Raw genomic sequence first — 16,138 nt, 5'->3', positions numbered from 1 at the left:
CGGAATGCGGCTGCCTTCCCTCAATCCGGCTGCCATCCCTCAATCCGGCTGCCTTCCCTCAATCCGGCTGCCTTCCCTCAATCCGGCTGCCATCCCTCAATCGGCTGCCTTCCCTCAATCGGCTGCCTTCGCTGAATCCGGCTGCCTTCCCTCAATCCGGCTGCCTTCCCTCAATCGGCTGCCTTCCCTCAATCCGGCTGCCTTCCCTCAATCCGGCTGCCTTCCCTCAATCGGCTGCCTTCGCTGAATCCGGCTGCCATCCCTCAATCCGGCCGCCTTCGCTGAATGCGGCTGCCTTCCCTGAATGCGGCTGCCTTCCCTGAATGCGGCTGCCTTCCCTCAATCCGGCTGCCTTCCCTCAATCCGGCTGCCATCCCTCAATCCGGCTGCCTTCGCTGCATCGCTCGGGCGTGCTCCGTACCTGGCCACCGGCAGCACCTCCGTGCTCTGCAGTGAGCCCCTGGGCCGCGTTAGATCACCTTGTGCAGTGGGATTTATAATAAATCTAGGTACTTCCACGTTTTTCCACCAGGCCACTTTGTTGTTGTTACGCTGATCAGCCCGAGATTTGATGTGAAATACTTTCCTCATGCAGAAAAACTTAATTTCAGAAATGCAGAAAATTTAATTTCAGCAGGTGTAGATTTCATTAGTGGTCCCGGTTCCATCACCAGTGCTTTTCCCTCCACTAGTCAGCAGATAGGAAGAACGTATGGAACTTACACAAGAGGCAAGAAAGTCCAGGGAAGGTGTTTGGTTCATCAGACTTCAAATTCCCTAGAAACCCGTAATTACTCATTTTGTTTAGAAAAGGAGCTGCTTTTGCCATGGAAAAACATATTCCACAGTCCATTAAAATGGCAGCTTCTGCAATAGCAAGTCACTTCTGCTTTGCAGTTGAATCTTTACAGAGACTCACTCCTCCATTTTATTAAAAACAGTACTTAACCCAACACATCAAAAAATGTTTTTATCTGAGAAGCCTGGTTTAACAATACAAATATGGTCAGCTTTTTACCTAATTGTAGGAGTAATTTTTCATTTAATGCCTTGCTTGAGCTTAATTTGTCTCCTTTGGAATTACTGCCATTTTTCTGATCAATTCAGATGTGCCCTGTCCTTGGTGCAAGTCAATACTCATGAAAATCAAGCTGATCAGGAAAGAAAGAGAGGCATTCAGAGCAACTGCCTGCCTGCATAGCCAGCCCCAAAATACACTCTGCGAATTAATGAGCCATAAGGAGGAAGGCGTATTAACAACCAACCACATCAAGGAATTCTTTTCTTTCTCCTCTTAGCTGGATATATTGGATTAAAAGCCACTATGACTGACTCACAGATGCGAAAGTTTTGCATGCTTACGGCCCGCTTGTAGGTCAATAAGAATTTACAATAATTGAGACGGCGAGATGTTTCAGTGAAAAGGATCTAATTTGTTTTGCTGGCAACACAGGGCAGCTCGCACTGTATGCTTTATACATACCCTACTATTGACAGCACGACTGTTTCTAGTTTGAACTTGTGAACCCATTTGTTAGGACTGTTGAGACAGGAAAACAACAACAACAACAACTACTACTACACAAGCAATGTCAAACTTTTATTTCAGACTTTTGCAATACTGCGTTAGTTATACGGAGAAAACCTCCCAGCAGTTTCTTCTCTGTATATAAACATAATACTGCAACTTCACAGTAATCAGAGCCCTGTCTCTAAAATACTTCTGCGTAACTGCAAGCAGTTTAAAAAAAAAAAAGGCTACTTTTTGATATTGTTGACTTATTTCTGACCTATAATCTGCCCTCGTGATTTCAAATTCTATTGCAGTAAAAACTTCCAGCTACATGGACCCATAGTGCGCTGTCATCAACATATAAAATACACCACTAAACTTTGTGTGGTTTTGAGTCCCATGACCACAAATTAAAGTTATAGCAATGAGAAACAAGATGTGGAAAAGTGAAATAGGTACAGCTGGCCCAGAGTTGTGCAAAGAGTACGAAGTCAAAGCAGGCACTGCAGAAGGGAAAATCCAGTGCCTTCATTTCCAAAACGGGTCATTCCTGACAAGGACACCAGTGAAGCACGGTGCATCGGAAGAAAGGCGAGCTTTTCTGATTGATCTTTGAAAGATTCAAGTTTTTATCGGTCTGCGTGAACGAGACTTAACTTTGTTTAAAATACTTCTTAGAAACTGCTTCGCTCAAGTTGTCTTTTCCCTTTCAGTTGTTTTAAAAAAATGAGAATTATTTCAGCCAGCGCAAGCTGGGGCACAATCAATTTCACAGGCAACCGTTCTTTACGCACCGCCCAGCCCAGCAAAGAGCATGTTTAGATGGCGCTTCTGAATCAGTTTTACAGGACTAAATCAAGTTTTTGTTTGGCTTTTTTTTTTTTTTTTTTTTTTTTCAATTTGCTTTGCTTTTTTAAGCACCTTGTGTGCCACAGAGCAAGCTCTGAAAAAACACACACATCTGCACAGTAAAATCGTTTTCCTGTCTGGTTGGGTTTTCATACCGATCTCAAGCAACGACTGTTTCTGTTGTGCAGGCTTGGGTTTTGACACTTGTCAACTGTGTCTATTAAGATGTTAACGAGCAGTAAGCAGTGTGGGAAAAAAAAGAAACCCAAGGCATACACCGGTAAACGGAAACCACTGGGCAGAACAGAAATTATGTATAATAGAAGAAAACCTTCAAAGATCTTCCTTTGGCTTTTTGCTTGTTTCTGAGGCACGTATGAAAAAGAGGTCCAGACACCCGAGAGGCACGGGTACATATCAAACATATCCATAAGGTATAGAGATGCTTTCTGCAAGGCGCGTGGCCGAGCAGCTAGGCCACCGAAACAGGAATTAGAAATTTTCCTTTCAGTGCCAGGCTCTCACTGACTTGAGTAGTTATGTGGTCCTGGGCAGAGATTTCCACCGCGTGCCTCGGTTTCTCCATCTGTAAGGGCAGCTCTAACGCCTGACCTCTGCTGAAACGCTCCGAGGTGCACGTACAGAAATCAATAAATAACGCGTGAATCTTAATGGTTTTGTGACAGATTCTTTAAAAAATTAGACCCTTTTCCCCATGTTCCATAAAGAACTAGAAATATTTATAGGATTAAAAAAAATATTTTTTCTCTTTTTAACACAACATTTAGGAAGTAAAATTCAACAAGGCAGTTCAATTTTGTTGCTAACCAGTTCTACGTGTTTCACGTGTTTCTACAGTGAATCCAACGGCACAGAAAAGGGTATATTCAAGTGCCTATAAAACCAAATTTGGCAATATTTGCACAACAGAATCCTAGCCCAGACATTTTAGCTTTTAATTAAAACAGTGGAACACAATACTAGTTCTAAATTTCTTAGCCCTTACTGTTTACTTATCAATCCTTTTCAACGCCAGAGAATGAAAACTCAGAATTTTTTGTGCTTAGCGAAAGCAATCAGTTCCTGTTCTTACCACCTTCTCCCTCCATAGATTATATAAAGTAAGAAAACGCAGACAGAAGGAATAGTTTGCCAAAGAAAAGCACTCCTAATTCAGCAGAAATCAGGACAAACCGATTTATAGTCCTGTTTTCAAAGTAAACTACTCGAGAAGGGAAAACCGTTACTGAAGACCGCTTGTTCAAATCCTAGGCTAAAACACGGGCGAGGCAATTCTGCAGCGTAGCATGCTTATATAAAATGCATAGAACGCTGTGCAACTCCGGCCCTGCAGACCGAGTTCCCGATGAACTCTTCCGAGGTTACTATCTAGTGCGCTTTGACCAATTTTTTGCTGCTGTCGGCAAGAACTGTTGTCCACAACGAGTACCTGGGGACACGCTAGGGAAAGCAGGCATCAAAAGGCAAGTGGGGAGCGGTTCTCTTCATTTCCTTTTGTCCTGCAGAGCCTTCTCCTCTGCTTCCCCCTTGCTCCACTAAAAGCAGCAGGTGGGCTTTCAGAGAGCTGCCTTTCCTGCACCATCCCTGCCACCAAATTCACTCCTCGCTACAGAATAATTGTGGGAAGGCAATTCATCAGCAATTGCAAAGCTATTGGAGATGGTAGGATACAGGGGGCTCTGAAAGCGAAAAGGCCTGTTGTTCTGTCATACAAAGGAGTTTACAACCTGTTCCTCATTCAGCTCGCGGTGCCCTAATAAAGTGGCAGCAGAACGGAATACGTAGGATTGCGCTGGCCAGAGGGTGAGTGAGAAGGAGCGAACAGAAGGCAACGGGGCAATTCTTGACAAAAATTTGAGGTCTCTGCTGCTAAGTACCACGGTCAGTATACACGTAAGGGCTGCGCTACACCGTTTCTCAAATTCACGCTGACCATTTCACAGGTCTGGTTACGTGGGACACCATGCTAATCCACGCCTGGCTTCCCATCTTAAGGCTAGTTAGTGGCAATGATGAGACGTGCTGGTCTCTCCAGGACACGTAAGCAGAGGTATGTAGTTCCAGATGAGTTTGCTGTAATCCCACCCTGGGAATCCACAGGCACAGAGAGACCGCTTGAACTCTGCGTGCGTCAAATGAAGGGCACTGTAACGCTTTGGACGGGTGCCTCTGTGTATGGTGGGTGCAGGCGGTGGGGAATAAAAGGTGCAACGATATTAAAAATATACCTTCGACATCCTTCGCCCTGCCTGACACAGGCCATCGCATGTCAGAAGATGAAGTGCTCAAAATTTAAAAAAAAATTAATCCAAGCGTGTGCTTGAACACGGACCATGCTACATTACTGGCAGCAGAGCTCCTGGCTGCTACTACACCAGAAGAAAGAGGAATCTTCTCACTCGTCTCTTCTTTCCATTCCTCGCTCCAAGTCATCGTAGCAATGCTCTACTGAGAATGAATATGCACTAAACAGAAGACAGTTCACGACCACGTAAAAAAAAAAAAAACCCAGAACAGTGACAGCCAGTTTAGGACAAAATGGAGATGATAATAATAATAAAAGGCCATTGCCGCTAGACCCAAGGCAGATGGTGTAGTCAGTGCATCTAACAGCAAGCCCAGCCTGGCGGGGTTGTCTCTTTTATGTTAATGTAATCCCCAGTCCCGGCAGCAGAGGAGCTTCCATCGCCAGTGGATGAGGACATCATCTTTTCAATCAGGACTCTACAAGACAAACATAGGTGAGGGTTTGGTTTTTTAAAAACAAGCAGCACTGGGCCACAGAGTTTTTCAGCAGTACAAAAAAGAAATAGCAATTCATTCCAGAAGGACGCAAAACTCCAGAACCGTAACGACTAAAGAGTCGGGTTAAGGAACCTCATAGGACTGCCAACAGCATTCCTGCTGTTGCCTGGCAGCAGCAGCAGACTCTGCAGCGCCCAGGTAAGTAACAACGCCTACCGCAACCACCTCACCTCACCTCCACCTCAGGACGGGGACGCAGCAACACGCTTCCGAGGTACCAGCTGCCCAGCCTCAAGGTCAGGTGCCAATACCCAGTCTAATACCTTTCGGAAAAGGCCAAATGCTCCATCAAAGCACTGCTGCGTCACAAAAGAACTTCTGGTATCTTTGCACGAGAAATCCCATCCTCCTGGTAGGGGCCAGCGTATGAAAAAACATCCCTGGCATTGTTCAAAGAATTTCTGTTTCCAAAAGCGTGTCAGAGCTTAACCAAGGAGAGAAAAACTTCTGACCTTTCAGAATTCAGTTTCCCTTCGGGAGATTTACTTGCGTATTATTGCTGCGATTCGTTACTTACTGACAGCATCTCCCCTCACCTCAAAGATGGCCCTGTCTGAAAGAGGGAATTAACTCTTAGATGCATCACCAGCCAATGTGCCTACCTCATGGACTCATTAATATTCTTGTTTTCCTTGACAGACGTCTCCACCCAACCAGAAAAGCCATTTTCTTTGCTGAACCGATCCACTTCGTCTCTTGTCACTGCCCATGGGGAAAGGTCGCACTGTAAAACAAGAATCGGTCATTTTAAGTTTAGCCTTTTAATTTTTAAGCTGGGAGGGGAATGCTCCCCCTCAGCCGTTTACTGCCTGTGTGCAGGCAGGCAGGCAGCAGGTAGGCTCAGCCCTTCGCATCTCCCAGATCGCAAGCTGATAGAGAGTTCTTAGGGCAAGGTTCTTAATGGGATGTTGCAAACAGCAATATATTTATCTCATCTGAGATACTGACACACCTCAGTCAGGCATGCATGGAACGGAGGTTCATCCAGCACAGGACAAGAAAGCATTGTCACTCATCCAAAATTTGCCTGGCCTCTCAGCAGCAGGGAAATGTTACTGGTGTGGTGCCACCAAGGCAGCCACGCTGATGCCGGCGGGATGCACAAAGAGGCGGTGAAAGGACCCACCCCGGAACAGCTCGTATTCGCGCGGCTGCAGCGCAAACAGCTGCACGGATTTCCCTAGTGCAGGCCAAATGGTCACCTTAGAACAGCTATCGGGGGAAAGCATTATTTGTGAAGAAGTGGAGAAGAAAAGCCACTCTCCTGCCCACCCATCACGTTTTTGAGTCATCTCCAGTTTTAGGCTCTCTCCAACCAGGCAAGTCTCAAACTGAATCTGGAAGGGGCTGCTGAGCCAACGCTGGCGCATGGGGAACATAAAGGCAGCTTTAAAGGAAAGAAAAATAAATCATTAAAAGACAGCAACCAATCTACACAGTGAAACTTGACGCTGCATCCAAATGAAAACTAGGCATCCCTCTGGCAGCTCTGAACAGGAACTTTGCCTGCAGCTTCATACACAACCTTCCCAGGCTACTGCAAGTTAAAGACCAAAAAGAAAAAGAAAAGCTTTATAATCCAGGAGCTACAGAGCTCGAGCTCCGACAGCACAAGGCGCTGCATCCTCGCCCAGAGCAGTTGTTGGCATCTCCTTAGTGCCATCCACGCATTACGTCCTACCCATGTCCTAGGGAAGGAGGAGAATCCTCGCTGGAGAAAGAAAATTCAAGAAGAGTTAAGGAAAGGATTGAAAAGCCCGCAGGCTGTGGGACAGCTCTGGGCAAGGCTTAGCGCTAACGGGGTCTCCTTCCATTCCGCACTCCCGTGCTCACACGTGCACGCACACAAACACACACAGCGCGTCCAGAGCTGCTCACTTTGTTAGCCAGCAGTAGGCAAGGCACGGGGTTCCCGTCTGGCAGCATGAGCTTGCTGTCCAAATCCTGCTTCCACTTCTGGCTGTTGCTGAACGTGCTGATGTTGGTGACATCGAACATGATAATGCAGGCTGAGGCCTCCCTGTAGTACAGCCGGGTCATGGATGTGAAGCGTTCCTGCCCTTCAGGATCAAAAGACAAAAAAAAAAAAAAACCCAGCCCCACCAGAGTTACCATTTTTAGATTTGTTCACGCAAATAAGATGCTCATCATGGTATATCATTTCCTCAGCTGACGCTAACAATCTCCACTTACAGACTAACAACCTCCACTTAAATGATGAGGAAATACAGGCACCGAGTGCGTCCTGCCTGGGGTACCTCAGCAGTGCAGCGACAGAACTGGAACGAACTGGGGAGCTCTTAATCCTGACCCGGACACTCGGATGTGCCAGAAATACTGGCGTTACTCCCAGTGTAACAATTCAAATTTAGCGTCCCCGACCACACATCCAGCTCGCCCCGAGCAGAATCCCGCCAGCAGCAGGGTGCCTGGCCACCGCCAGCCGCCCCTGCTCCGGCACGACCGTGCCACCAGCGCGGACTCGTGCACAGACCAGGCTCTCCGGAGAGAAAAACTCGATACTGAACAGAAACCATTAAAACTCACATACACTGTTACGACCGTTTAAACCTTACGGCCCGCCTGTACTACCAAAACTGCATCCGGAGAGTAACTCCGCCGTGCTGCTGCGCGGTTTGATTGTACTTGTGCAGACAGGACACGGCACGAAGCATTCACATCGCATCACACGGGTCAGCGGCACGGTGAAAACCAGCATTTCTGACACCGGAGAGATTTCACCGTGGGCTCCCATGCAGCCCCATAGCTGGTCAACACGCTTTTGGCTCTGAAGCCATAGAGAACGGAGCACTTTGAGTTACCCCAACCCATCTGACCTTCTCCGCACACCTCCGAGGTGGAGGGCAATGCAGCAGGGACTGTCGGTGCGTGCATCCCCTTCTGCTCGGGGCACGACAAGAGCACTGTGACCAGCGTGGCCCCTCTGCTTTGCACATCTTAAATGCCTTTTCGGGGCTGAAACTGAAATCAGTTTCTTGCTGCAATCCTCTTGCTGCAAACTTCTCCTTCCTGTTTTCTTTTTAAGGATTCCAGACGCATGCATCTGAGCAGCAAAACTGGAGGAAACCACAACCCTGTTTTCCTCACCGCTCTAGGTCCAGAGGTGCCATTTTAGAGACACTACCGCACCGGCTTGCCCTCGGTCTGCTGCTGCTAGGGAGATTCGGGAAGCGCGTTTCTCTGCGCCTCTCCGGGGAGCGGGTGCTCCTCGCTCCGCTTCACTGCGTAGAACGCCGTCCCCCGGAGCGTGCCCCGCTGCCGGCCCAGCCCCACCGCCTCGGGGGCACCCAAGGGTCTCCTCATGCCATGGCTGTTCCCAGGGGATCCGCTGGCTCTGCTCGCGCAGGTCGCCGAGCAGCCAGATCACAAGATCCCAGCCCCACTCCTGATCCCGGCAGCCAGAGCAGCGCGAGGTCAGCGGAGCCGCTCCACGCTTAGACGCAAGGATCGGGCCTTCCGGGCTGTCACGCCAGAAAACAGGATTTCATCAAAAGACTCGGAGCTGAGAAGTTACATATCCTGCTACAAACGAGCCTGTTTCCCCATTCACTCTGCTCTGGCTCCAAAATTGAAACGAAAGGCTCGACAGGATTTATCATCTACACTGCTGCATTCTTTGCAGACGTGCTTTTGATTAAATATTTAAATTACTACTGCAAACTAGAGACAGCACCGCAAGCCAGAGCAGTCCTGCCCCTTGGAGCCACAGGCGTTTAGGATTTATTTTTGTAGCAGACTCCTATTGAAAGAAAGAAAAAGGGGAAAAAAAAAGGCCAAGCCATTGAGAGCTTCACATTCTGCTCCTGAGCAGCTTCGTGGTTTGTGTGAACATACCTGCGATGTCCCAGAGCTGGAGCCGTACCGTCTCCGATTCCGACCACTGGACCACCTTCAGAGCAAAATCCACTGGAGAATCCCCAGAAAGAAAGGAAACTTAATTAGGGGCGTTCTGCACCCCGGGCCTTGCTCCTCCTCTCACTATTTCCCAGCACAGCCCGAGCCAGCAACCGCGTTCACCACCACGGTGGTTCGTACGGGACCATCGCCCACGGCAGCACGGAGCGGACACAGAGCAGGAGGGGCTGCAAGCGCTGTCCCCTCTCCTCCCTCGCAGAAAGCTGCCAGAGAAGTGTGAAATCCCGAGGGCTCCACACCCGGACCCCTCCACACCCTGCAGAGAATGACCACACGCACACAAAGTGCCTTCAGATACGCAGAAGTCAAGCGCGTTATCCGCATCTCATCCCTCCCCGGGATGCTGCGCTGGGCTTGTGGTTCTTCCTGAACTGCAGATCAGAGTTAAATAACGCAAGGAACGGAGCAGCGTTCCTCCTCACCCTGCCGAGCCCAGCCTGGCAGGTCTGCTGCCGAAGCCCTCGCAAACAGCAGCAGAGATGCTGCTCTGCAATCCTTTGGGAAGGAGGACAGCAAGGTGGAATTTTTCCAGCGAATGCAGCACTGGGTGCACCCCGCTCCCCCAAACCACGGGGCTTTTCAGAATCCTGGACCAGCGGGCTGTGTAACCATCCCATGCACAGCTCCCCGTTTGCCGCAGGGAGCTCAGACACTCGTTCCTGATCCCTGGAGTTCTAACACCGGCACTAGAGACGCTAACCGAGAGCTAAGGAAGCAGAAATTAAAATGCTCAGGAGTAAGAATTCCTCCAGCACGTAACCCTGAACAACCACAGGCAAACAAAAGGATACTGGAAGCCTTTGCTAGGAGAGCTTTAAGGAAAGCTTCCCAAATGCCAGTAAAATGCTGGATTTGCTGCGGTCGCCTGGCTTTGTCCTGCGCTGCCTAAACCGTTCCGCCGCTGGAGCGCGGGGCTCCGTGTCTCCCTCGCGGCCACCGCTCATCCCAGCTCCACCTCAGCTGGGAGCAGGGCAGCGGCGAGAGGGGAAACACCGCGTTCTCCGATTGCGACGCGCCAGGTTTTCAGTGCAGGGGGAAAACTGTCCCACTACGCTGCCAGCCATGCTCAGCAGGGCTGGAGCTTATTGAAGTCAGGAACTAATTAAAAAAAAAGTAAAATAAATAAAAAAAAAAAAAAGAGAAAAATGTCTGCAGCTCTTACTGCTGGGAGTGACAGTGCGGGCACAGCCCAAGCACCCTGCCCCAGTGGGATGTGGCTCTCCGGTGTTTTTGACATTCATCCCCTCTTGATTAATGAATAAGATTTACACAGCCACGCTCTGCCCCCGCTACTTCGGGTCCTCAGGGAGATTGCCCAGGTAAAGCCTTGGCACCTCCCGCTCCTTGCAGGTTATTCATTGACACCGATGTTAGATCTCGCTTAATCTTAGAATCATCGAATCGTTGAGGTTGGCAAAGACCTTTAAGATCATCCAGTCCAACCATTAGCCTAACACCACCAAGTCCACCACTAAGCCAGTTCAGGGAAGACTAATAATTAATTTCATGTTTCCCGGCTTGGTGGCTGGATTACTTTTAATTAAAGTAAAACTAGGAATCACTAAGGTTGGAGAGGGCCTCTAAGATCATCAGTCCAACCATCAACCCAACACCTCCATGCCCACTAAACCATGTCCCCAAGTGCCACGTCTGCCCGTTTTTTGAACCCCCCAGGGGTGGGGACTGCACCCCCTCTCTGGGCAGCCCGTTCCAGTGCCTGACCCAATCTCGTTCCCAGCCCCCTTGTCGCAAAGCTGTGGTTCCCCCCCCACACCTTTGCAGAGCGCTGCCGACGCTTTAGCGGTGCTTTCACGCTGTTAAATAAATGTCAAACCCAGGCTGTTCTTGTTCCAGTTTTGGGCCCCTCAGCACAAGAAGGACATTGGGGTGCTGGAGCGTGTCCAGAGAAGGGCAGCGGAGCTGGGGAAGGGTCTGGAGCACAGGGCTGGTGGGGAGCGGCTGAGGGAGCTGGGGGTGTTCAGCCTGGAGAAGAGGAGGCTGAGGGGAGACCTGATCGCTCTGCAGCTCCCTGACAGGAGGGGCAGGGAGGGGGGTGTTGGTCTCTTCTCCCATGTAGTTAGCGATAGGACAAGAGGAAATGGGCTCAAGCTGTGCCAGGGGAGGTTTAGGTTGGAAATTAGGAAAAATTTCTTTACAGAAAGGGTGGTCAAGCATTGGAACAGGCTGCCCAGAGGTGGGGGAGTCCCCATCCCTGGAGGGGTTCAAAAAACGGGCAGAGGTGGCACTTGGGGACATGGTTCAGTCTGGTCTACCCTTGACTGGCTTAGAGTAGACTTGGTAGTGTAGGTTACTGGTTGGACTGGGTGATCTTAAAGGGCTTTTCCAACCCAAGCGATTCGAGATGCTATGAAGGAGCTGAGGCTGAGCTCCGGCTCTCCCGGCTCCCCCCCGGCTGTTCGGGGCGGGAGGGTCGGGGCACCCCGAGGGGGCTGCGGCCGGCGGGGCAGAGCAGGGCAGCAGCCCAGGGCCGGGCGGTGCTGCCTTCACACCCCCTGCCTCCATCCTCGTGCGGGGGCAGAGGAGCGACCCCCCCGCCCCCCCGGGCCCCCCCGGGCCCCCCGGCCGCCGCTCCTTTGCAGAGCAGCCCAGGGCCCCTTGCCGGGCCCCCCCGAGCGCCCAGGCGAGCCGCCGGCCCCGCCGCCGGCCCCGCTCACCTCCCACCGTGGACTTGTAGTGCCGGTTGAAGCTGTCGTTGGCGTAGCGCTGCACCAGCGACGTCTTCCCCACCGTGGCGTCCCCCACCACCAGCACCTTGAACATGCGATCGCGCTGCCCCATCCCGGCCCCGGCCCCGGCCCCGGCCCCGCCGCGGTCATGTGAGGGTCAGGTGGAGGCAGCGGCGGAACCGCTGCCTGCAACGGGGCTGCCGGGACCTGTAGTCCGCAGGGCCGGGCCCTGCCCCTGCCTGCCTGCGCCCTGCCCTCTGCACCCCTGCACCCCCGCGCCCTGCCCTCTGCACCCCTGCACCCCCGCGCCCTGCCCTCTGCACCCCTGCACCCCTGCGCCCTGCCCCGTGCACCCCTGCACCCCTGCGCCCTGACCCCTGCACCCCTGCGCCCTGCCCCGTGCACCCCCGGGCCCTGCCCTCTGCACCCCTGCACCCCTGCGCCCTGCCCCGTGCACCCCTGCACCCCTGCGCCCTGACCCCTGCACCCCTGCGCCCTGCCCCGTGCACCCCTGCACCCCTGCGCCCTGACCCCTGCACCCCTGCGCCCTGCCCCGTGCACCCCCGGGCCCTGCCCTCTGCACCCCTGCACCCCTGCGCCTTGACCCCTGCACCCCTGCACCCTGCCCCGTGCACCCCCGGGCCCTGCCCTCTGCACCCCTGCGCCCTGCCCCGTGCACCCCTGCACCCCTGCGCCCTGATCCCTGCACCCCTGCGCCCTGCCCCGTGCACCCCCGGGCCCTGCCCTCTGCACCCCTGCACCCCTGCACCCCTGCGCCCTGCCCTCTGCACCCCTGCACCCCCGGGCCCTGCCCCGTGCACCCCTGCACCCCTGCACTCTGCCCCGTGCACCCCCGGGCCCTGCCCTCTGCACCCCTGCTCCCCTGTGCCCTGACCCCTGCACCCCCGGGCCCTGCCCCGTGCACCCCTGCACCCTGCCCTCTGCACCCTTGGGCCCTGCCCTGTGCACCCCTGCACCCGTGAGCCCTGCCCAATGCACCCCCAGACCCTGCCCCTTGCACCCCTGCACCCCTGAGCCCTGCCCTCTGCACCCCCAGACCCTGCCCCTTGCACCCCTGAGCCCTGCCCCGTACACCCCTGCACCCCCAGACCCTGCCCTCTGCACCCCTGCACCGTGCCTCATGCACCCCTGCACCCCCAGGCCCTGCCCTGTGCACCCCTGCACCCCCGGGCCCTGCCCAATGCACCCCTGCACCCTGCCCTCTGCACCCTTGGGCCCTGCCCTGTGCACCCCTGCACCCGTGAGCCCTGCCCAATGCACCCCCAGACCCTGCCCCTTGCACCCCTGCACCCCTGAGCCCTGCCCTCTGCACCCCCAGACCCTGCCCCTTGCACCCCTGAGCCCTGCCCCGTACACCCCTGCACCCCCAGACCCTGCCCTCTGCACCCCTGCACCCCTGGACCGTGCCTCATGCACCCCTGCACCCCCAGGCCCTGCCCTGTGCACCCCTGCACCCCCGGGCCCTGCCCAATGCACCCCTGCACCCTGCCCTCTGCACCCTTGGGCCCTGCCCTGTGCACCCCTGCACCCGTGAGCCCTGCCCAATGCACCCCCAGACCCTGCCCCTTGCACCCCTGCACCCCTGAGCCCTGCCCTCTGCACCCCCAGACCCTGCCCCTTGCACCCCTGAGCCCTGCCCCGTACACCCCTGCACCCCCAGACCCTGCCCTCTGCACCCCTGCACCCCTGGACCGTGCCTCATGCACCCCTGCACCCCCAGGCCCTGCCCTGTGCACCCCTGCACCCCCGGGCCCTGCCCTCTGCACCCCCGGAGCCATCCCCCTGCCCCTTTGCAACCAGCAGACAAATCAAAAGAATCCACAACACGCACACGCGTGTATATATATATATATTTAAAGCAATGCGACACCGTTGTTGGGATTCCTTCCAGGTCTTAGGTTAATGCCCAAATGTTTCTCCCTGGCATAAGCATTCCGTAGCTTCCCCCATCACTTTCCCCAGCCAGGAAAGGAAAACCCTGCCGCTGCCCCCGGAGCCACCCGAGCCTGAGCACCCCAACGCTCCGCGGCTGGGGATGACCTGGGGCCGCGTGGCCCAGGGCCAGCGCAGGAGCTGCACCCGGCAAGGTCTCGGTGGCTGCTCCCCGGCCCCCGGCCTTGCTGGGACTTTGGTTTAGGGCTCTCCAAGAAGATCCCGGTCTGGGCGAGCAGCCAGGAGGCACAGCCCCATGGGGAAAGGGCCCCCCATAGCAAATCCCGCTGGGGAGGAGGGGAGCGCTCCGACAGCCACCGATTCCTGCAAATTCAGGGGCTTAGCGTGCCCCCCAAAATGCGCAGAACCCTTTTGCCCCACATACCTTAATCACCAGCCACAGGCAGCGAGGCCGCACGTAAGCCCGGGCAGAGCTTCCGGACACAGCGAGCGGCCGGGAACGGACCCGGCGCAGCTGCCTGGGTCCGAGCAGGGGCACGGCCGCAGCCGGGCTGGCAAGCTGGCATTTGTGCTAATCACAGTTTGCTTTGTGCACAGCAATGCGTTTGATTTTCTTAACTCTCATTCCACTGCGTATCAGAAGAGCTTCAGTGCAAGCTAAAATAAGCTGCAAAATGCGAGCGAGAGACCTTTAGCCAAGTAGAAAGGCACATGAAGGAAAGACGCCAGTCCACATAAATAAATGCTATCTTTATTTAACCAAATATAATTTATCAGTTAAGTTGACATCTGTCAATTCAGTTATAGGAACTATAAATAATTAAGACAGTCTTTTTTCCTTTAATAAAAAGAGTAAACCGGCATTTTTCATTGCAGACAGCTGTAGAGTAGGCATGCATTTGAGTGCAACTGGTGGGAAAAGTTTTTGACCATCAATATTCTTTGATTTTAAATTGGATCCTTCCCTGACCTATTCCCCGCGCACACCTCGGACCGTGTGTAAATGTTCGGACACCACCATCCCAGCAGCGTGACAGCTCCCAGCCACCTCCGCTCTCTGCGTTTTACAGGAGACCGTGAACGGCAGATTCTTCCTCTGGGGAATCTTTCCTTGGGGAACTAAACAGCGATGTGACACCTAAAAGACCAGGAAAGTTTCGCATGTGTGTGTGTATATATATATAAAAGCTTAAGTGTTAATGGAAGGAAGTCTCGTATCTATTCCTCAACATTAGGCAGAGAAATCAGGGGTGCAGCAGAGAATGCTCCAGAAGTCCCTGGGCTGAGACTTCGATGCAGTAAGGGTGCGAGGGTTGGTTTTTTGGTGGGGTTTTTTTTTTTTGAACAGAGCTTTGGCCAAACACGGTCTGAAGTCACGTCACTAGGGTGGAGAGGACGAGGTTCAGAGCTGCTGCCGCAAAGGACCCGCTGCAAAGGCAGGGAAGGGGAACGCAAGGCTGACATTACACGAGCAAGGTAGGAGGGGGAAAACCACCTCAAAAACGCAGCACGTGCTCTCCTGAGGGTCTGAGAGCCAGCAGCCTGACAGGGCGAGGATCCCAGCTCTGCGAGCAGCTCGGGCAGCAGCAGAACTCGGCACGCGCCCGCCGAAGCAGGAAAGGATGCTTCCACAGCTTCGGGGAGGTCCTGAGCAGGCAAGAGCCTGGCTGCCGTTTGGTTTGGATACATCCGCTCCCGTGGCTTTCCAGAACTGGGTTCCCACTCGCTAATCCTGACCTTCCTTTCCAACACGCTCGTCTCCAGAGCAAGGACCAGCTCTGCAACCGCTCTCCGGGCTGGGACAACGCCCGGTCCCAGGCTCTCCCCGGTCTTGGCTTGGGCCGTACGGGATGCACTCAGCTCTCTTGGGGGGCAGGCAGGAACTGTTCCTAACGAATCGCTCCTGACCTAAAAAGCCAAGCTGCCTGCGCTTAGGCAGGGCTTTGTAGAGCTCAGCGACTTCTGGCATTGTCCAGAGTAACAACCAGATCTTCCAACCTGGCCTTATTTCAGATGAAGATCAGCATTCCCAGCACCACCCTGCACCATTTTCCAGGCTGAGCGGAGATGCCCAGCCGTGCTGGGACAGAAAGCCGAAAGGAGAAGACAAGCATTGGTTTGTATGAGAAATACAGAAGTTAACCTAAAGGAGGAAATTAGGCCAATGAAGAATGATTGTGTGCTGCTGTGAGGAACACACTTAAAGCAAGAGGAAAAGCAGACAACCACAGATCCAGCAGCTTTCAGGTTACGTTCTGGAGCTGCAAGCAAGTAGGACAGGCAGTGCCTGGACCAGGGGCGGAACTGCAGCACTCTGGGCCCGCGCAGCTAACGAAAATGAGAGCTTTGCCGTTATTTCAGGATCAGGAGCAAGGTGCTACGCTGCCCAATACTGCAGGCATTCCCTCAGCGT

At 53.5% G+C, this 16,138-nt stretch overlaps 1 protein-coding gene across 2 annotated transcripts; it reads right to left on the bottom strand.

Annotated features, from left to right (window-relative positions):
- Nucleotides 1-4,989: 4,989 nt before the first annotated feature.
- Nucleotides 4,990-11,923, bottom strand: RAB29 (RAB29, member RAS oncogene family). Of its 2 annotated transcripts, XM_075722425.1 has the most exons (5): nucleotides 11,800-11,923; nucleotides 9,044-9,115; nucleotides 7,067-7,248; nucleotides 5,791-5,912; nucleotides 4,990-5,107 (listed from the first exon to the last, which is right to left on the bottom strand). In XM_075722425.1, the coding sequence occupies exons 1-5, from the start codon at nucleotides 11,921-11,923 to the stop codon at nucleotides 4,990-4,992; spliced, it is 618 nt and encodes a 205-aa protein (XP_075578540.1). The 2 variants fall into 2 exon arrangements, with proteins under 2 accessions (XP_075578540.1, XP_075578541.1); XM_075722426.1 differs by lacking the exon at nucleotides 9,044-9,115.
- Nucleotides 11,924-16,138: the final 4,215 nt, after the last annotated feature.

The sequence above is a fragment of the Pelecanus crispus genome, chromosome 17, assembly GCF_030463565.1.
Source record: "Pelecanus crispus isolate bPelCri1 chromosome 17, bPelCri1.pri, whole genome shotgun sequence".
NCBI classification, from domain to species: Eukaryota; Metazoa; Chordata; class Aves; order Pelecaniformes; family Pelecanidae; genus Pelecanus; species Pelecanus crispus.
This window is presented reverse-complemented; position numbering and strand designations above follow the sequence as displayed.

Coding starts and splice junctions, on each gene's coding strand:
- RAB29 (XM_075722425.1), bottom strand. CDS start 11,923: ATGGGGCAGCGCGATCGCATGTTCAAGGTGCTGGTGGTGGGGGACGCC. Junction 9,116..11,799: donor CTACAAGTCCACGGTGGGAG/GTGAGCGGGGCC, acceptor GGGATTCTCCAG/TGGATTTTGCTCTGAAGGTG. Junction 5,108..5,790: donor AATATTAATGAGTCCATGAG/GTAGGCACATTG, acceptor TTTGTCTTGTAG/AGTCCTGATTGAAAAGATGA.